The following is a 20,912-nucleotide window of genomic DNA, read 5'->3' as shown; positions in this document are numbered from 1 at the left end:
GGGTAGGTTTGATTGTTGACGCCTCGATAGCTCAGTTGGGAGAGCGTCAGACTGAAGATCTGAAGGTCCCTGGTTCGATCCCGGGTCGTAGCGTGCTCGTTCGGTAGGCTTCTGTAAATGTACCATTTTGAAGGTACACCTGACTACAACAGAAATAGGATAGGAATGAATTGTTGGTTCCTGGTGCTATGACTACGGAAGGGTTCTTCTGTAATTGCTTTAATTTCATTGCTGTCGACCACAGTAAAAAATAGTTAAATCTCAGCTCGTATTAAAGAAACTTGAATTTTTAACAACACCGCTCCTTAGATTCGCCCTAAAACACCGTAATGACGTACGTTTTCTCCGTGACTCCTGCTGGTCTGAAAATCATCCCACTGTAGCCTACACAATGTGTAGTACACACGACGCAGCTACACTGTACTGTAAGTGCGTCATCACCGCTTTTAATTATTAATAATAGCGCTCTTACATGTGATTGTGGTGCGATCGATTCAAAGTGCCCCACAGCTACATATATTAATACAGTATATGAATCACAGCTACCTTCTACATGTACCGGTACTTGTACAGTACAGTAATCAGGGGCTATAATGGTATAAACTAAATATCATATGATATTTTTGTTTTACTGTCAGTAATACTCAGGTATAATACTACATGTACATGTACCAGTAGGGAATTGTATTGATGTAATTTACATCAATACAATTTCCTTAATATTGGTAAAGATGGGACGAATAGAGCGGGTTGGAGCCCATCTCAAGGAATCCTGACAGGGTTTCTGCTTGGGAGTCACTGCTTGGATTGGAATCGTCATAAGTCAGTGAAATCTACCGACAGGACTACCTAAATCACTGTATTATTTTGATTCTATGATACTTAAGTGTTATTACCATTAAAGCTCACTCCAATTTACGATGACCTCTCAGATACGTCGCTCAATTCAGCTCCTATAACTCCTGTTACCTGGTCATACGTGAAAGAACTGACCCACTTAAGTTGTTACCTATTGGAAACCCTTACGAATTATAATAGTACCCTATGGCACTCCATGAAGGTTAGCCTATCATTACTGAACTTTATCCCGATTACCACCCATTACAATGCAGTATTTAAGCTCTTTTACCACTATATGAAAACGAGTGCACCAATAAAATCAAATTTGGAGCTACGCCTCTTAAAAATACAACGTTATTGGGTTATAGTCTAATTATAATACTTCAAAACGTATGGGCAAATGCCTCATCTCCGATGTATTAATTGCGCCAAGATGCGGAGCAGATTAAGATCAGACGCAAATTTTAGTCTCAAACATATGGTTTTTGATGACCAAGTAGAGGTATTTAATAATACCCAGATAGGGAAAGAGTACGTACTTCGGTCGCAATCAATATAGCCGACATGAAGCCCAATATGTAACAGTCGTCAGCAACATGAATGCGTTTGATCAACTGCCTTTGGCTTACGTCAAATATAAAGCCAAACGACACACATAGTCGATTGCTCATAACACCAGATAATTTGAGCTTTGTAGTAATGTGTGCATCATTACTTTATACGGTATTGTCTTACCTCTTCGCTTGAAACCGGTACTGACTTATTTTGATTTATTTAAAAAAAAAGGCACTTATTCCAATCCTTTTGACATACGGTATCTTGTTGTCCACTGAAATATCGTAATTGCGCATGGAAGAAAACCGGCTCAGTCGGCCAGCAAAGTTTGCTGAAAACAGCCGTGATAAACTTCAAAGATGAAACTGGCCATTCATTTGGAGATCTGCGCTCCTGTTATCACTTAAGGATTGCTCTCGTGTGTGCAAATATGCGTCTTTCATTCATTCTGGCTGCGACTTTGACGGGCCTGTTGGCCTGTGCAACTGCTTCCGACTCGGAGAAAATCATCAGGATTTCCAATGAGCAAGTACTCTCGGACCGCCAGTTACTTGACACTGTCGTCAACGACAACGAGAAGCGCTTTCTGAGAGCTTACAATGATGCTGAGGACGATAGTGAAGACCCCAAGAATGTGAAGAACACCGTTGACGCCAAGCCCGCTGACGAATCGGAAGACTCTGAACTCAGCGAGGAGGAGCGATTCTCGCTCATCCAGATGTCCAACCAGCCCCGATACTACTGGTGGTTCCAGCACGAAATGACCCCTCGCGATGTTCGCAGGGCGTTGGGTTTGAGGGCGGGCTCGATCAAGCTGGTTAAGCGCTCGATCTACAGAGGTTACGTCAAGTACTACAACAAGCATTGCAGCTACTACGAGAACCGCAAGAAGGATTTTTGCAAGGCTAAGGAGTATTAGCTCAGGAAGACAGAGCAAATATCGATGTTTTCGCAACCATGAGTCCTTAATAAGCCTACTTGTATAATTTTACTTTTCGGGATGAGGCCTTCTAAGCCGGCAGCGATTCAAGGGGTTTTGTAGAATCACTCAAAGTTTCACAATATTGTGGATCTCATGCAGCTTTACAAAGTGGCATGTACTATTAATAGTAGTAATAAAAAATCTCATATTACTACAGTAGTACTTCATCCGCTTGGAAAATAAATCACCTTTCCTAAAATATTTCGCAGCGCTCCGCCTCGTTCTTTTTCATGATTATAAAGTTTGCGGAAGGCTCGTGCATGCCCCGTGGGTACTGTGCTACCAACTTATTAATAGCTGTGCCAAGCAAGACTGCATTCAAGGAGCTTTGACCTTTGAAACGATAATAGACCCGGGCTTTTATGTTCAAATGGCTCAACTGCGGTGTGCTTGTTCCACCACATCAGTGTAGCTGCAGGCGCTCTTGTTCGCCATTTCAGCAGCAAGCTCGTAAAAACTACTGAATCCGTGAGCCACTGCAGAGACGTTTGCCTCGAGCTGAAGACTTCGTCGCATTCATCCACTCGATACACCGTCCTTGACCAGCATCAGCAAAGTGGACATGTTAGGTGCAATAATCGGGGGCCGTTGCAAGGTGTCTAGCTGCTAACGTTGCCTTCAGCAGGCGGTCCAGCGCACACCAACGTCTGTCACGACGGACACACGATTAGGATCATTAATAGCGAAAGCGATGCCCTTGCTGGCTCACCTGTCCTCACGCACTCGACCCTTAGCTGTAGGGGGCCTTCGTAGCGCCGTCGCTCCTTATGTCCTTGCTGATCTTGCTAATGGCAAACCTACAGTTTTGCAGGGAATATATCGCCTTAGCCGGGGTACCGCTGGAATCAGTTTAGCTTCATGGTACACTGCATAAACACTTTTACAAGGGTATGGAGTTTAAGCAGTATGTAATCGTATTGGCAAGGTGATTCATTTTCCGAGCGGAAAACAGTACTGTACATGTACTACAGTCGTGCACCTCCAATTCGACAGGGCGGACCATATCAACAGTGCCAGGGCATAAGTGCACAACGTAAAGCAAAAAACAAACGCAAATCCAGTGCGCTGATATTTTATTTGTTAATTCAGTACAAAAATTACGCCAATCTTCAGCATAATCTTGGCGTCAGACGCGCGAATCGCGGGCGCGCAGCAGCGCTTCCGGTCGCAGTAGGCGTCCGGCAAGGCGGCAACTTCCGCGGACCGCTTAAGAATACTCTGGACGGTAGTGCGCTTTACTGCTCGGGGGGTCTTAAAGCGCTCCGTTGCCCAACGAGCAAGTTCGGAGTGAGAGCATGCAGGTCTTCTCGCACAAAGACTACTTTTGTGGGACATGTAGGTGGAAGGGCGATGTCCCATTGTCTTTGGCGGTAAAAATCAAAGTGTGTGTTTTTATGAAGACGTCCGATCCAAAATTTAAAATCAGATCGATGCGGCGTGTCATCCCTCGGCGAGGAGGGGGAAACCGCTGAGGTTAATTGCTAGGGTGGTGATGGGCAAAGGTAATTGCGCATCCGATTCGCGTAATCATAAAATCTGGCAGGGTATCGACTGATACCGGTGTCGAATTGGAGGTGCACGACTGTACATGCTTGTGCCGGTAGTACCTCTAAAATTTACTACTACGTAGTACTTCAGACGATACATGTATTGGAAGTCTCATTTTATTATTATAAAGAAATCATTTTTTAAAGTTGTATCCAATATATAAGTACACACGAGCCATGGCCGCGATTTTTGCCGGCTTGAGATAGCATTTATCAATTCCCCGCCAAACTCGACAATACCGCGTACACCTTCGCCCACTCAGGCCACACCCACGTGGCAAAACGGGCTAGCGAGTAAACAGCGACACCTGATCTGCGGCTGCAATGCCGTATGTCTGACGAAGTAAATTGGAAACTTACTGAATTTTAAGCTGTTAGCAGAGTCTCGTCGACGCTGTTGCCTAGTTCGTCTGTCAAATCTCAAGATGCAGTTTCTAGAATACCTTTAAGTATGAACTGTACTTTAAACTGTTTAAGTACCCACTGACGCTGGAATAATTGCTGCATTCAAGCAGCGTTACCGGCGTCGCCAGATCTAGCACGCTCTTGATCAGCATGAAGCCGACCTAGTGATGGACATGTCGAAAGGGACCAAGTTTTACAAGGTTGACGTTCGCGGTATGGAGCATCGACTGCTGGAATCTTCGAAATTTGTTAAGTGCTGGAGACACACTGGTCTACTCGATTACTATGCTCGTGAATACAGTGAGCCAGAATAGGAAGACCCTGTAGCCGACGAGCTAGTTACTACTACTACCGTCTTTCCCCGCACACTACGCCTAGGCGCTTTAAAAAAATAATGGAATTATAACTTTCGCGATAAAATATTCGTATAGAACACATAGCAAAATACAACGCCTACTACATATAACAGTAACATGTGTAATTATAGCTGTAATAGGAGGTGGTTGGCTGTCAGTGTTTGACCACAACTTCTCTCGTTCCTCTTGTCGGTTGCTCATTCCCAAGTTGCCATGGTGAAAAGCAAGCGCCGAAACTATACTATCAAAGAGAAGCTGGATATCCTGTCCCAACACGCCAAAGGCGTCAAAGGAAAAGGCTTCTTTGCTCTAGGAAAAAAAAAACACCAAATAGCTCCAGGAACAATTCGAGGGTGGTGGGATCTCCGCGACAAACTAAAGCAAGCTCTGAGAGACCGTGATATTACCACGCGTACAACAAGAAGGCTGGGTGGGGTAGGAAGACCTGCCAAGCACGGTGATGTAGAATGTCGTCTACATGAGTGGATTATAGACAGAAATACTAGAGGACTGTGGGTCAAGGACGCTTACATCCGGCTGTAAGCTCTGAACATCTACCGAGAGCTACATGGTCCTCAGACATCGGGCTTTGATGCGTCTACTGGTTGGTTGGCGCGATTTAAACGTCGGAAGAACCTCGTCTCTCGGCGTCAGACGACTACACGAATACTGCCTGATAATGCTGGAGAGATTTGCCGTGATTTCATTCATCGTGTTCACCAACTCATCGATCTGCACAATATCAAGATTGACAACATCGTTAACATGGACCAAGTACCAAGGTACTTTGAAACCGAGCCTAAGACGACCATCACGACTCGTGGATCCCGTGAGGTACTTCTAAAAAAGGGAGGGACAAGTCATAAGCGCTTCACTGCTACGTTTGCCATTACGGCCTCTGGAATCATCCTGAAGCCCCACCTTCTCTTATCAAAACTAAAGAATCGTCCGAAGTGCCCTGATGGTGTTCTGGTAGATGTGAATAGTACTGGCATGTGGAACGAAGATATCCTGCTGCGCTTCTCTAAAGCGGTGGTGTGTTCAAGGAAGGAGACCCAATTCTTTAGGGAGCCGGTGCTCTATTTGATCGATTCTTACGCGTGTCACGTAGATTTGGCAGAGTCTACACTATTGGAGCGCTACAACATCTTTGTCGTGGTGGTACCGCCCAACCTCACCAGTATATTACAGCCACTTGACGTAGCTGTCAATCGTAGTTATCAATCGTTCTACCGGAACAAGTATGATGACTACATTAGCAGAGCGTTGATCGATCCGGCTATGCAAACCGCTGCTGGAAACCTAAAGATCCCCCATTACAAAACTGTCGCGGAATGGACGCTGGACTGGGTAGCAACTCGTCAAGCAGATGACATCAAGAAGGCATTTACACTGTGCGGGATTGTACCAAAGTCAAGCTTTAACCAAGACGAGCTTCATCAGCCCTTAAGAGACCTTCTGGAACCAGATCTTGACATGGAGAAATGGCACGCATCGTATCAATATCTCCTTGATGAAGCGGATGATCGAGAGCAGCTCTGCGTATCCGCTCCTTCCTGGTACCTGCCCGAGAACGAGAGGCCAAGTTTGTTCTACTGTTTACTCTTTGGCACATCAACTGCTATAGACGACTTCGTTTACGAGCTGGTGAACTACATGAAAACCCTGGACGATCTCGACGATCTCATTGATGCGCAGTATCTGGAGGATATTCAAAACGGAGACACAGATCCAGGAGAGTTGGAGATTTATGCCGCTTCAAAACTTCACAACTGGAACGTTGAGGTGACTACAGTAGACAAGGGCTGCAAGGTGGTCTCAACATTTACTTACGAAGTAGAGAACCCGATGAAGACGGTGTATTTAGCTCGTAGCGGATCGTACTTCGCAGTTGAGGTGGATGGGTGCATTGCTTAATCTTTTGTATGGTGAAAAAATATTAAGAAAAAAATATGTTTTGTGCAAATATTTTCTTCATAAAATAATAAAACCTCCGTATTTTTAATGCAGTCCCCAAATGAAAGAAAACAACTGACCCTTACTATACGCACATTTATGTTGTGAACTGCACGAAGGCGGGCTCGAACCTCGGTCAGTAGCATAGGAGGGTCGAACCTACACCACTAAACAAAGTAGACCCTGATTGATTTGTTCAAACATTCATATTATTTTCGTCGCATAACGCCTAGGCGTTCAAAACGAATAATTCTATCGTATGTTAAAGACTACGCTATAGCGCCTAGGCGTAGTGTGCGGGGGAAGATGGTAGTAGTATGTTGTCGCGCTTAAATGCGAGCTAAGCAGGAAGGAGGGTTCAAACAGTATGCCTATTTCGACATTTCTCAAAGTTAAGCATTCATTTTGGAAATATTGTATTCTATATTACGAGGGACAGGTCAGAGGTAATATTATTTTATCTTAGTCATGTACTTCGAGCTATACTACTAGACTTCGGGAACCGATATTTGTATTTATATCGGCGTTTTTTTATAAGCAGAGATTACTACTGACGGGGTCATCTGTATTGACATTTTCAAAGCGGAATTCAGGCTGCTGATGCACAGCTTCAGCTTGTAGGGGTGCGAGAATGTGTATGTACAAACTTGTGGCTCAGTCAGGTGTACCTTAAAATGGTACATCTACAGAAGCCTACCGAACAAGTGCACGCTTACCATCCATTTCGTTCCTTGCGTTTGTGGAGTCTCCCTCATTCTTTGATTTATCGCTAGTCAAAGCTAAGTCAACCCGCATCATTCTCACCAACGCTCAGCGCTTGTAATCTTGTCAGCATCATGTTACCCAAATAATACCAGTAAGGGTCATCCTCTTATGAGCTAGTGGCTTCGTACGACCTGCTAAAGGTCCGATAAGTCGTTTAAGATAAGGTATTTGCTTCCACAATAGAGAACTTTAGTTTCTGGAATAACGCAAGGCTTGGAATAGCGATTATCTGGATAAAATCTGAATAAATGACGGATAGATTACCGATCGGTATTCCAATAATTTATTCCAGTGGAATAACGCGACCCTTCGCTATTCCACTGGAATATATTTCTGGACGAAGAAAATTCTTGTTCCAAAGCCTGAATGAACACATGTAACTACCCAATTGTGTTGAGTGAGAAGTGTTCCAAAATCAGCTCCTTCATCCCACTGTGGGGAAAGACCCGCTACACTCACCTTCCAATGGGAATTTGCACTGCTCCTGACGCGTTCCAGCGTCGCATGCAACCCTTTCATGGCAATATGGCGTTTGTGCGCGTCTTCTGATATGATATGCTTATTTCGACGCCGACAGCGTTTGCCGAGCTGGTGCGCGCTGTTCTGGAACGTTTTCGCAGCAGTAGGCAACAAGTAAATATGGCAAAATGCGGCTTTGCCTCGCACGAGACCGAGTATCGCGACTATCGACTAACGCGCGAAGGCATCCAGCTACTCCCAGATAAGATTTCTGCGATTCACCGGATCGCACCGTCGAAGAACAAGCGCGATCTCCGGAGTTTTATTAACCTCGTCAATGTACTAGCGCGATATGTGACTGCACCGGGCGCATCTGCTTACCCCATTGACAGCACAGACATCGCCTCGGTCGCCGTTTCGCTGAACGGCGGAGTGTCAACGCGCTTTTATCAAGATCAAGAAACTTGTGCGTCTAGATGTTACGCTACACTTCCCGAACTTGTAACTGCTGTTCGACGTGTTCACGGACGTCAGTACCTTTCAGCTGGGGGGAATAATCTGCCAGCAGGGTCACCTGCTAGCTATCTTCGGCCGAAAGTTGACTGACGCCTAGCTGAAATATGCAGTGATGGAGTTAGAACTTTTATCCATCGTTGGAGTTCTCCTTGAGTTCCGCACATTATGCTCGGTCACCGGATCATTGTGCACACGGATCACAAGAATTTCTCCTTCTAGATTTTAGTCGGATCAAGGTGTCTATTGGCGGCTTATCGTGGAAAGTTTGCGCTCGATATGGTATACTTTAAGGGACAGCACTACGTAGTAGCTGACGATCTTAGTCGGTTACCAAGTGTCACGGAACCTGGAAGCGAGGGCAGCTTCGAGCTGTAAGCGGATGAGTTTCCAGTGACGATTGAGAATATTCACGAAGCTCAAAAGCAAGACAGGACCTTCAACAACTACACGTCAAGGTGTACTTGACCAGAAACTGTTTTAGGAAAGACTTGGTACCATGATCGACGCTGCGCCGCCAGGAGGGATCGCAATTTTAATCACTCGGGCTCAACGTGGGCCAGCTCCTCACGCTCGAGTGCGCAAAAGGAATATGTCTGCGACGGCTCACTCGACTCGGAGCTGTTACGGGCTTTCAAGCGACGGCGCTTCGAGACACTGTTTGAAGTCGACGCTAGACGATGAAGTGTCGCTGAACAACGAATCACCGCCCTCCTCTAGGCGCGAATACTCCCTATTAGTTGTACCGATTTATGCGGGAGTCGTCTTTGCTCGACAGTCGCATTGGCGTCTCCGCTACGCTGCGGGGAAACGTGGTCATCACCCGCACCATCATTAATCAGCCCATCACAGTCCACCGTCGCTTTACACTGGGGGTGGCATGCGTCGTGGCCGACTTGTCCATGACTCTGACGTTGGACCAATCCGACGGAGCAACCAACAAGTGCATGGACACTTCGCTGACGCTAAAGTCCAGACCACATTTGACATATCGGAACAACCAGTCGATCTCGGGCTGGCACCGTGTTCGGAATTTGCACATGAGCGCGTACTTCATCTCCATGACCAGAAACTCGTCATTGTTCCGGAATTCATCGAGCGTGTATGGCATCTTGATAGCGCGCCACAGACCGCGGTGCGGCCGCCTGCGTGACAATGATATCGCCGGGTTCATCGCTGACCGCGATTTTAGAAGATGATAACGTCAGGCATGATTCCAGATAGAAGCGGCTCGACGTCCAGAATCTAGGAACGCGCGGAGATGACGTCGTGCGCCTGTGACGTCAAGACTGACGATAATCAGCCTCGAATCGCAGCGGGCTGTGGTGGGCTTGTACCACAAAAGGCTAGGAGTTTGGGCTGACACCGGTTGAAATCGGACCTTCGCTCCATCCAGTAGGGCACCCCGCGCCTACTGGTCTCGATCGCGGTTTTCGGTTGAGCGACAGGGATCACATCGTCTTCATTCAAGACGGCCGTATTAGCGAGGTCCGCCACTGGCGTACGGCATCGGTGACAGATCAGTGACGTGCTACACCGATCGCTGCGGGATGAAGCCACCGGGGCAGTTAGTAGCCTCGAGTGCCTTGAGCTCCATGGGTTCCGGCGCAGACGTTCGAGCATCAGACGGCAGTGCTTAAGCATATCTGGGTACCACCGTATAATCCCCACGCAGCGCGAGGGTGAACGCCTCTTCAAGGGTGTTGGGCTCGGCGCGAGTGAGACAGTACCTTCGCGCATACCGACGACGAAGACATGAGCTTGCGATGCCATGTCGATCGCGCTCGAAATGATGTCGTCGAGGCGATGCAGGGTTTCCCACTCCATCCGCGCCAAATGTGAAAAATTCTCGTGTTCCAGGATCGTACCAGGCATTTGGACTTTCCTGTCGAAGGCTTGGTCGTTGGAGGGGCTACAAAGTGCTACCAGGTGTAACGGGACTAACTATTGTTTCTAGCTTACACACCATTATCCCTCATTCTGTCGATGCCCCTAAAACCATGCAATATGATTAATTTACCAATTTTAAGCGTGTCTGTATTCGCGGATTTTATTTTGAGCGAACCGTTTGATCTGCGGTAAACCAAGCATATTACTGGATTAAACAGCAATAATTGCAATAGGTATTAGTAAAATAAATGCAATATGCTGTACAATGATGCGTAAATCGGAGTTAATCCAAGCTTATATACGTGTTTTATATTTTACCATGGAACTTACCTGTATAATCACAAGTAAATTTTCGCGTTAGCGTGAGGAACCTCGCGTTATTGAACTTAATTCTTTAGAATTGGTAAATTCAACTCTAAATTAGATGAGGTACAATGCGCCTCATCTAATTTAGAGTTGAATTTACCAATTCTAAGCCCTACGTGTGTGTCAAACTTCTATAGGCTGAAAGTCTCTTAATTTAAGGTAATCAGGTAGACTCGCGCTATCCGCGTGTCTTTGTACCTACCTTTGTATCTTAAACTGTGCAGATATACATGTGAATCTTGGATGTTGCCCGCCACAGGTTCGTCTTTGTGGTCGACGCAAGCAACGTCGGCTTCGCCCGCAACCGGCCTAGACTGCAGTGATCTCAGGCCAGGTGCACATCCTCCGCGCGACGCCGCATCAATCATTGCAGCTTCCAGTCTGTCGTGGAAACACTTTTCTCTGTGACTTGAAACGCAAGCTCGTCGCGCATGGTCGTGTCGAAAGTCACTAGCTGAGAGATCACGGTCACGGCTGACGCCGAAGCATCTACAGCATCATGACGATCGTACACACCCAAAGCAAGTCGTACTGAATCCAGCCCGTGAAGCTTGATACGACGCCTAGTCTTTACCAGCACTCCGACGCCCGGTAACCCTAAATTTCTCCTTATGCGAGCTTGTCGAGGTATTCCTGTGAAAGGTTTTCACCGTACAGTAAAATCTCTCACTTCCGGTATTGCCCGCCACTATCATAGGATTGAACATAGTATTTGGAAGTGTTTTACAGTGTCAACCTACCAACGCGGATTAAAGTGTCCTCTACATCGATATCGTCTCCGTAGCTGGGGAGCTGAAAGGTCTTGCACCTTTCGTCTACGCCTCTAAAATATTATTCCTGTGTGCTGGAAGCAGTTCTAGTTCGTAGACTTACCTTGTAACTCTTGTCAAAGCTCCTTGCTCCATTGTATAGCTTGCAACTGGTGTATAGCATACGCCTTCTTATTAATGTTATCACCATTCTTGATCTTGTCATAAACCCGCTGCAGCTATACGCTCTCTTGAAAGACGACATAATGCCAGCGTCCATGGGCTGTAAGAAGGCAGTGGTATTTGGCGGCAAGAACTCTACGCGAAAGTTAGTTATAGTAGTCTGGGCAGGCGACTGCTATAATCTGTACGTTACTTTGGTCCACGCTGCCAACTCTTCCAGTGTCATGTCAGGGCGATAGTTTGCTTTCTTGATGAGACCGCTTTTGTGCTCGATCTTCATTTATCTCCCCATGTCTGTTGTCCAGATCAAATTCGGTTGTGGCGCGCTGGGTGCGAGCTGCAGAATGCGAGCGAACGCGCAGTAAGTTACCGATGACTGGCGTAGAGAGACTCCCGCCAAATGCAATGCGGCATGACCCTTCCTAAAATGATTGTATCGACAATATCAAGACCATGGCCGCTACGGCACAACCGGACGGAAGCCAAGGACACTTTCTTTATGAGCCGACGTCGAGATGGATGTGTCCGCGAAGCTGCGTTTGTGGATGGCTCAATCGTGCGCGCCTACGACGGACCCCATTATGTCACAACTCCGGTGCAGATGCCAATCACAGGCAACGCCATGGTGCTGAGCGCCATTTTAGCAGTACCCAGTACAGCGCGATGCGATGGGCTCAATAGACAGATATGGATGCGCGAAGAGACGTACCACTAAGATGATGTAGTAAATCGTACTCGAGAGCGTTTTGTAGCTAATTAGTACTCGATAAGTCGTACGAATTACAATCGAAAGTGCCAAATCGTCTGTGAAACTCATACTATAAAAATTGTGAAATTAACCCAAAATAAAAATCGCACCTAGGTAAATGCTCGAACGGCTATTTGATAACGATTGGATGCCTGCGATGCAAAAATGTTTTTGAGCATCAATCAGCTAACGTTAATTTGTAGTTGTTGGTCTTAAGTTTGAGTTCGGATGTGCCTTTTTTCCTATCCATGTCTCGTACTTTTGCTTCACACTATCTAGAATTCCGATGCAACGAGTAGATTTTTGTTGTCGGCTCAGTTCGCCCTGTAAAGGGACTTTCGCAGAGAAACTCTGTAGATGGGTGAATACTCGAACATGTCGTCCTACCCGTCCCGCCATCCGCCTAACTTTTTAATTCCATAACTTAGACTCATGCGTTTCCGGGTGAAATGTATTAATGCGCTAGTGCTGCTAAATACTACATAGTATTAATAATGCCAATAACATATCCATATTGGCTGGGACAGCACGTGTTTTCTCATAGATAATGGTTGAATGCATATTATGCGTTGCTTACAAACGTGATCGGAAGGATACATGTCGCCAAAAACACGGACGGTTGTTTTTTATGCCTTCGTCGAGGTAAAATTCACAAGGTTGCGAATCGTGAGTGAAGGCATTTCCTTCATCAATAGGGGCAGCAAGGCCCCCTCTTCTCTTGAGAAGGCGAGGCTGCCTTCACGCTGTCCTCTTAGCTGGAGCTGAAGGCAAAATTGAAAATGACATCAAGGTTATCAGCGGTCGAGGATATCTGTCGTTAGGAAACAGGTTTTAGAAAGCCCGCACGATCTAGTCGACATAATATCATTTTGTAGTACATGTAACTGAAGCTATTAATAGCTCATTTTTTTCACTGTAACCCTATTAGCCCCGCTGCTTTTTTGAGGATGTGTTTTCCACGCTATCCGGTATTACCGAGCTCTTTAACCTCAGTTATTCATCGCATGAAGAATAAAACAACATACCGGTATGGATCTGATCGTATCGTACATGTAATCTTCAATAGCTCATACTCATTGCAGACAGTCCCCTGGGTAATGTTAGCGTCTGGTATTTCTGCAAGATGGCCCTCCCGAATATAAAGCTATTTCTATATCCTGTGTTACCGGTTTTAAGAATCTCAAGATATCCTATATTATATTTACATCGATGTTAAGTGATTGTGCCGTGTTTTTAAAAAATAGCACTCGCTACTGTCGTGTTTTGCCTCTACCAGATCGGCGCTTGTTCTCCTTAAATCCTACAGGAAGGAGTCATGATAAAAAGGAGACACTGGTGCTTCAAGTAAAAGCCTTCAGCCTGTGCCCTGCAGACAAGCATGTTCGATTTGCAAACGAGAGCCTGGCTCATTGTGTGATTGCCAATCGATGGTCAGCTGTTGATCAAAATGCATTGGGAGTTCCCGAGACGAACTTGCTCACTTCCTAATTCGCCCTCCAGCACTTCAGTGCTCAAACCAAGCCTACTTCCCCTCTCACTATGCGTCTCGGTTACCTTCTCGTGGCGATCGCTGGTCTTCTGGCATGCAGTGATGCTGCTGTTGCGGTATCGGAACTCAAAAGCTCAAAGTTGACGGCTCAAGGCAACGTCGTGGTTCGTGACCAAGCTGGAGATTTAACTGCTGACCATAACACCAAGCGCACTCTCCGGGTTCAAAGCGACAAGGAAACAGAAGAGAGTGAAAATGTTGCGTCGGGGAAGGGTCTCGCCGATTCGGATGATGAGGACGAGAGAGGTTTTGATCATTTCGACTTGGGATCGCCCTAAATACAAACGCTGGTTCCGTGCAGGAATAACCCCCTACGAAGTAAAGGTAGTGCTGGACTTGACTGGCGCGAGACGCCTCTGGAAGCCAATTGATCGACGTGTGTATGACGGCTACACCGTGTTCTACTCGGAGAAATGCCACAAGTCGCAGTACGGGGATTTCTGCAAGAAGCACGCTGATGTCTAAGCTCACTATCCGAAGAATACGACGGCGAGGGGGTCAGAATTAAAACACTGTATCCCAGCAGATTTACGAAAAAGCAGTAGACTACTAAAAGCTTATTTTTGTACTTCTGTCTAAAATTCTGAATAACAACAGAACTTGAAGAGATTTAGTTTGTTTGGAAGGAGCACAAAATCGAACATGAGACAAGGAGTAATTGACCACGTTTTATGGATTCCAAAAAAACACTACCAGTCCTCACGCACATTTTTCGGTGGTTAATTAAAAGATTCTCTCTCTATATAGCAATAAACTAGCTGAAGCCTTGTCCCTGTTCGACTTTCTGTCCTGGTTTCAAGCGTCCTTCAACGTTTGGTTCTTAAAAACACTCCCAAACTTGGATTGGGACCCGTGTTTTTCGTCAATGATGGTGCTGCGGGCAGGGTTAATGGTAACTCCAAAATCGGTGAAGTTAATATAGTGATAATTCATAGACAAAATGATATTATTGAGTAGCGCTCCAGTTTCGCGTCTCATTTGTCAGATGTGAAGCTTGATGAGCCTCCTGGAGCAAATCCACTGTTTGCTCTCAATGATATCAATAGCTACTGATTAGGCCACAGGCTAAAAAAGTGAATTTTTCGTCAGTTATGTGCATGTACCTTATATAGCAGTATTGGTTCACGATACAACGCTATCTGGCGCAAACAATACAGTTTTAAATTTAAAACGCCATAATAATTCTAAGCTGCGATATTTTCGCATATAGCTCAATCACTTTTAATATAACTAGGCTGCAGCTGTAATATTCAAGTATACATAACAGCGTGGTATCATTTTCAAAAATATGTATCGGAAGCTAGTGCGACATCGTATTATCTATAATATATCTGGTTTTCGCGAATCCTGGCCATTTAATTTAGCAGAAGGCCACAGGCTAAAAAAGTGAATTTTTCGTCAGTTATGTGCATGTACCTTATATAGCAGTATTGGTTCACGATACAACGCTATCTGGCGCAAACAATACAGTTTTAAATTTAAAACGCCATAATAATTCTAAGCTGCGATATTTTCGCATATAGCTCAATCACTTTTAATATAACTAGGCTGCAGCTGTAATATTCAAGTATACATAACAGCGTGGTATCATTTTCAAAAATATGTATCGGAAGCTAGTGCGACATCGTATTATCTATAATATATCTGGTTTTCGCGAATCCTGGCCATTTAATTTAGCAGAGAGGAAGTTCAGATTCACTTGTCAATTACCAAGATGCCCAGTACAGCCAGCCAAGTGTTCGACCGCCTCAACCGACAGTGGGACGACGAGACCTCCAACCTCGTTGTTAGCCACGAGAACTATGGCGATGTCGCTCGCCGTATAGAGGAAGAAGCCTCCGATTCTGGCTCACCTATTCCCCTTGGCCGATTGATGGCAAGTTGGAAAGTGAGGAAGATGAAGTGTCTAGCTGCTGTATTTGCACTTGTAGAGTACCTGATAGTGTATAGGCAGAACCCAGGTGTCGTTGAAATACACCGACTCTTGGGTAGAAGCCTCCATAATTAAATTTTTGGGCCACAAATGTAGCCAACTGTTTTTCATAGGATCGTACTTATCCCAGAAGTAACGGCCTGAGCCATGAGATGCGAAAATACAAAAAACAGCGAAAAACAAGCATGTGCTTTTCAAGAATCATGTTTTCTGGATAAGGATGGAATTCGCATAAAATTAGATTTATGCGAATTAAGCACACACGCTAGACACACTTTTGCGACTGTATCTATGAGCACATGGGGACTACTAAGACTTACATGCGTCAGGTACACGAGTTCCTCAGTCTCATCAGCGAGACTTCTGATGACAGACTGCTGACTCCTCGTCTGCGCCTGCACCAACTGGGTTCGTCTTCAGCTTCGTATCGCTCCGCCACTAGAAAGAGCTCTCGACAACCTAATGGACAAAAGGCATCGAAGACGACTCCAGCGACGTCCACAGCTTCGGATGCGACGCAAAATGGAGCATGGGGTAGCTACAAATTTGACCCATTGGCTGCACTACAGACCGCGATTGATCATGCACAACGAGCATCGACAAAGGACAATAAAAACGACACACCCCGAGAAGTTGGCAGCCCCAGTAGCAACACTCGTTTCTATCGACTGGAGCTGTCGGGATCAACACAAAGTAACGAGATGCGCTCGAGAAGTTTGGGGTCTCCACCGGAACTGCCTCCAGCGTTTACACTGCAGAGTTCACTGATTGGAGGCGGGATACATCGCTTTTCTCTGCCAAAACGATCGGAAAAGCGTCAAGCACGCAACAAGTTCTTCTTCGAACGATGATAGCGAGGCAAAGGATGCCCTCGCTGCGCTTGGACCTCCATCTGATGCGCCGTCATCGTTCTTGCTGTCAAAGTCACTGTCGAACGGGAGTACCGATACATGTATTTCGATTTTAAGCCTACCAAGGACAAATCCTAGTCTGGACAGACTAGGGTCACTGACGAGACTGATCAGCCAAGCAAATGAGACTGCAAAAGATTTGAACACGACGCTGTCATCTCCACCCAAGATAAATCCTGGTCTGGATAGATTAATGTCATTGTCAAGTGTTGTTAGCGAGGACGGTGAGGCTACAAAGAATACGAAGCAGCGGCTCCAGACACTAGTTCAACCTCGTCGAGCACCACTCACGAGACTAAGGATAGCAACAGTGAAGCGATTGAGCTGGGTCCACCACCTAGCGGTCCTCCTGCGCTTACGATCGGAAACTCATTGATGGGAGGAGGCATCGAGCTGCAACCTGCAGCTACGAATGTGAATACTTACAACTTTGACTGGAAGCTGCACAGAAGTGCATCAAGCAGTGGTGGACACGGGGCTACTAAGGGTGCCAGTCGTGGGTTACGAGCACAGCTGGAACGAACATTGGCAGCGTCTCAGAAGGGAACAAACTAATCGTAGCTCGTAAGAAAGTCCTCATGTCTCGTGCAAACATTTGAAGTACAATAATATTGAAAGCGAATTTCGCCACCAGACCTACAGTTAGTAGTGGCTGTCATAGTGAAATGAATTAACAGCCTTTGATGTTGGCACTCATGTTTTTGTTGAGCAAGTCAGCAAATGGGTGCTTGGAATCAGCCTCAGCTGCATGGGATGGCGAACGTGCAACTTGTGCGGCAACATTCGGCGAAATTCGTTGGCTGCTTGTTGCAGCACGCGCTGATTTTTTCGGTTTCGACAGAAAACACGTAGCCGCAACCCGGTGCATCACATTTGAGCTGTGCACTGGTTGCCGTGACGGGTACCGTAGCAATAACAACGAGGACGAAATCATTCACATTCATCGTCCTGCCTGTTTCGAGGGGCCGCGTTAAAGCCGACGTGTGCTTGAACTGGCAAATAGCAGAATGAAACTAATGTGCTCCGAGCTGGTTCGGATTCATCAAATTTAGTACTGTACCTTTAAGCAGGCTTGTGTTCTTGAAATTTAGAGTACGATAGTCATGAAACTATTCCAAACAATTGAATTCTCAACAGGAAAAAGGAAACCTGATTCGGATATCGAGCTCCAGGTATCAACAAGCTGCTGACAGCAACCCGTGGCTCGTAATCGATCCTCTGTATGAGATCGAGAGATCCTGGAAGTTCCAGAATTGAACCTTCACGTCTCCACGACTGAGCTGCGCTTGGCAGGGGTTAATGGTAACTCCAAGATCGGTGAAGTTAATTAATTGATAATACAGACCAGTTAATATAATAATATCACCTAATATGTTGTTTTTAGACAATATTATATTACAGACGAAGACACTTCAATATGACGGACACAAATGAGTGACACCAGGTTTTTTTGTTATTGATTTCAGCCAATGAAAAGTCAGTAGTAAATAAGTGGCTCTGTTCGGTTCACTTACGTCGCTGCGCGCAATGGAAGAGCTGGAGCTGCGGATGCTTCTGTGGAGCGTTCGCGATTATGATGACACAAGTTCCAGTGATGGGGAAGATGCCGTCGAGGACACTAGTGATACTGGAAGCGGGGACAATAATCAGCTGTATCATGCATCTAGGGGTCGTCGTCGTGCGTATCCAAATGCAGTGAAGTAGTCGACGCCGTGAAAGCTGGCGGCAAAGTAGCTGCAGTGGCCGATGCTCACGGTGTTGACACTCGTACAGCTGTGTAGGCGTGGATTAGGAACGAGGCTAGTCTTAGAGCGGCATGTGCGAACAAAAAGAGCTCTAAAAGCACTTTGGGGGTCAAGGTCGTCGTTGCGTCTTCCCGTACGCCAGTGATGGCCAAAAATACATTGCAGGTATTGGTACTGTTTGCAATACTGAGAAATACTTATTGCAAGCGCTCTGGGGTATTGCAATACATATTGCGGCAACGCTGGGAACTGCAGTACATATTTTCCAGCGATTTCGGCGATCCTTTTAAAGTCGGTTCCCAAAGGTCGCAGTGTTTGCGCGTCAAGTCTTTTTGGCGCGAACTCAGAGGCCCATCGAGTGGCCAGCAGCGTTCGCGCCTTCAAAATGGGCGCGAATTTGACCGCTCCACCACCAGCCAGCTCTCATTCTGCTTTTTGCAGCCTTCCCTGCAGACGCCATGGCCCTCCAGTCCAGCCCGCTTTCTATCGACCGCATTCCCGCAGACGTCCGCTTCTACTACGACATATCGGTCGTCGACGGCGAGGTCTCGTAGACGTCTGCGTCAGCGGAGCGGCTGTTCAGCAGCGCAAAACACGTTCTTCGTTTCACCAGAAAGCGGCTGACACCCGTCAACTTCGAGAAAATCTTGTTCCTCAAGCGTAATCGTTTTCTTTGAAACGCCAGCATGGTAGCTCAGGCGATGAAGGATGCCGGTGGCAGTAGCAGCAAGGCTGGTACGCAGGATTAGTACTGCAATAGTACTGCAAACTCGCCGAGTATTGCAATACTTACTGGAGACAAGGGGGGGGGGGTAGTTGCCGTAGATATTGTTTGCGCTTAATGTTTTTACAATGCCCCGCAATGTATTTTTGGCCATCACTGCCGTACGCAGATGAGCTCATTCAGTGGATCAAAAACATGCGTCGTGAGGACTTTGCACTAAAGACTAACCACTGCGTTGCCTTTGTTAAAGAAGAAACACTGCGTGGGCGTCAAACTACTTGTTGACGCGCCAGGAAGACAGTCTGCGGCGTGCAATCTGTCGTGTTGCGCTTAGCCGAGGCTTTTCGTTTTGGCGATCCAATAAAACTATCACATCGAGCCGACAGCTTCTTGAAGAGCAGCAACGTTTTGCCGCGGAGGTTGGCCGGGTTGTCAGCCAGGTCTACCTGCGTGAATGCATCTACAACGCTGATGAAACTGTAGTCTACTACGAAGAAGACCCCGGCGTTATACTGGCTGAGCGCGGGCAGAGCATTTCCGCTCGAGTGAGAGGACGCCGCCGTTCAGATCGTGCGAGCGTGCTGCTAACAGGTTCGGCGGCTGGAAGAAAGTAAAAACCATTGATCATATTTCGCGGCCAGCCAGGGGGCATAATTGAGCGCGACATGGCTGCATACTCGAATCAAGTCGCTGTAACCGTCCAGCAAAACGGCTGGATGGATTCAAGGGCTTGGATCGAGACGTTTATCATATGGTCAGTGGGCAGAGTTTGTAAGTGACGAATTTCCAGATCCCCTAGTTATCTACGTTGACAACTTGAAGTGCCACGTGACTAAGGACGCGCAGGAAGCATTTGCTTCGTGGGGGACCGAGCTCGTGGCCCTGCCTGAGAATACGACTGCTGTGCTACAGCCTCTGGACGTGGGTGTCATGGGGCCATTCAAGAAGAAGCTACGGTCTCTGACGCTATCCTACGACTTAGCCTCCATCCAGAGTAATGTGACGTTGCCTCTAAGAGAGAGACTGCTAGCGCTCAAGCGCATGTCTGCGGACGAGAAGAGAAAACTGCTTGTAGATCGCGTAGTGACAGCTTGGGCAGCTATTGACGAGCGCTGCATTAAGCGAGCCTGGGAGAAGTCTGGACTGTAAAAAAATTCTTTGCTTGATTGGATAAAAATATTTTGGATTTGCAAGTATAGTTAACGAAAAACCTAATGTGTCATATTAAAGTGTCTTCGTCTGTAATCAATATCAACCTAATATTAGCTAATACGATCAGGGGCTAATGGTAACCAAATATCGTATGATATTTTTGATAGTAATATTACTATTTTTGATATTAAATATAAATAGTAACTCCTTTTTGCAAAAGTTAACATAATATTTTAATATTAACTTGGAAAACTGAAAAATATTAGATTCTACATAATATTTTATGATATTATCCCACTTAAGTACGTTTCTTGCCACCTTACCCTCTGTGAACCGAGCGGAGCCAAATAACTTTTTCGATCAGGTTCAGGAAAGCAGTAGGCTTTAAGACTGACGAGTATTTGCTCTAGTACTGTACTGTGACCAGGGGTTAATGGTAACTCCAAAATCGGTGAAGTTAATATTGTGAAAATATCACCTGTAGACCAGTTAATATAAAAAATATCACCTAATATTTTCCTTTGAGACAATATGATATTATTAAATATCAACTTAATATTAGTTAATACGATATTATATTTTTC

The 20,912-nt window shown here is 46.0% G+C and overlaps 4 protein-coding genes across 4 annotated transcripts; all 4 read left to right on the top strand.

Annotated features, from left to right (window-relative positions):
• Nucleotides 1-1,825: 1,825 nt before the first annotated feature.
• Nucleotides 1,826-2,314, top strand: PITG_06094 (secreted RxLR effector peptide protein, putative; the record flags this gene model as incomplete). Its single annotated transcript, XM_002998238.1, has 1 exon — nt 1,826-2,314. One exon carries the CDS (start codon nt 1,826-1,828, stop codon nt 2,312-2,314), a length of 489 nt encoding a protein of 162 aa, XP_002998284.1.
• A 9,542-nt stretch (nt 2,315-11,856) lies between these two features.
• PITG_06093 (uncharacterized protein) lies at nt 11,857-12,281 on the top strand (the record flags this gene model as incomplete). Its single annotated transcript, XM_002998237.1, has 2 exons — nt 11,857-11,927; nt 12,017-12,281. 2 exons carry the CDS (start codon nt 11,857-11,859, stop codon nt 12,279-12,281), a joined length of 336 nt encoding a protein of 111 aa, XP_002998283.1.
• Nucleotides 12,282-13,853: 1,572 nt separating this feature from the next.
• On the top strand, nt 13,854-14,141 carry PITG_06092 (secreted RxLR effector peptide protein, putative; the record flags this gene model as incomplete). Its single annotated transcript, XM_002998236.1, has 1 exon — nt 13,854-14,141. One exon carries the CDS (start codon nt 13,854-13,856, stop codon nt 14,139-14,141), a length of 288 nt encoding a protein of 95 aa, XP_002998282.1.
• A 2,550-nt stretch (nt 14,142-16,691) lies between these two features.
• On the top strand, nt 16,692-17,262 carry PITG_06091 (uncharacterized protein; the record flags this gene model as incomplete). The annotated part of the gene is made up of 3 exons (XM_002998235.1): nt 16,692-16,713; nt 16,800-16,931; nt 17,024-17,262. 3 exons carry the CDS (start codon nt 16,692-16,694, stop codon nt 17,260-17,262), a joined length of 393 nt encoding a protein of 130 aa, XP_002998281.1.
• Between the last annotated feature and the right edge of the window lie 3,650 nt (nt 17,263-20,912).

Source organism: Phytophthora infestans, genomic scaffold (assembly GCF_000142945.1).
Source record: "Phytophthora infestans T30-4 supercont1.9 genomic scaffold, whole genome shotgun sequence".
In the NCBI taxonomy this organism is placed as follows: Eukaryota; Oomycota; class Peronosporomycetes; order Peronosporales; family Peronosporaceae; genus Phytophthora; species Phytophthora infestans.
Note: the sequence above shows the minus strand (reverse complement) of the source record. Positions and strands in the feature narration are given on the sequence as shown.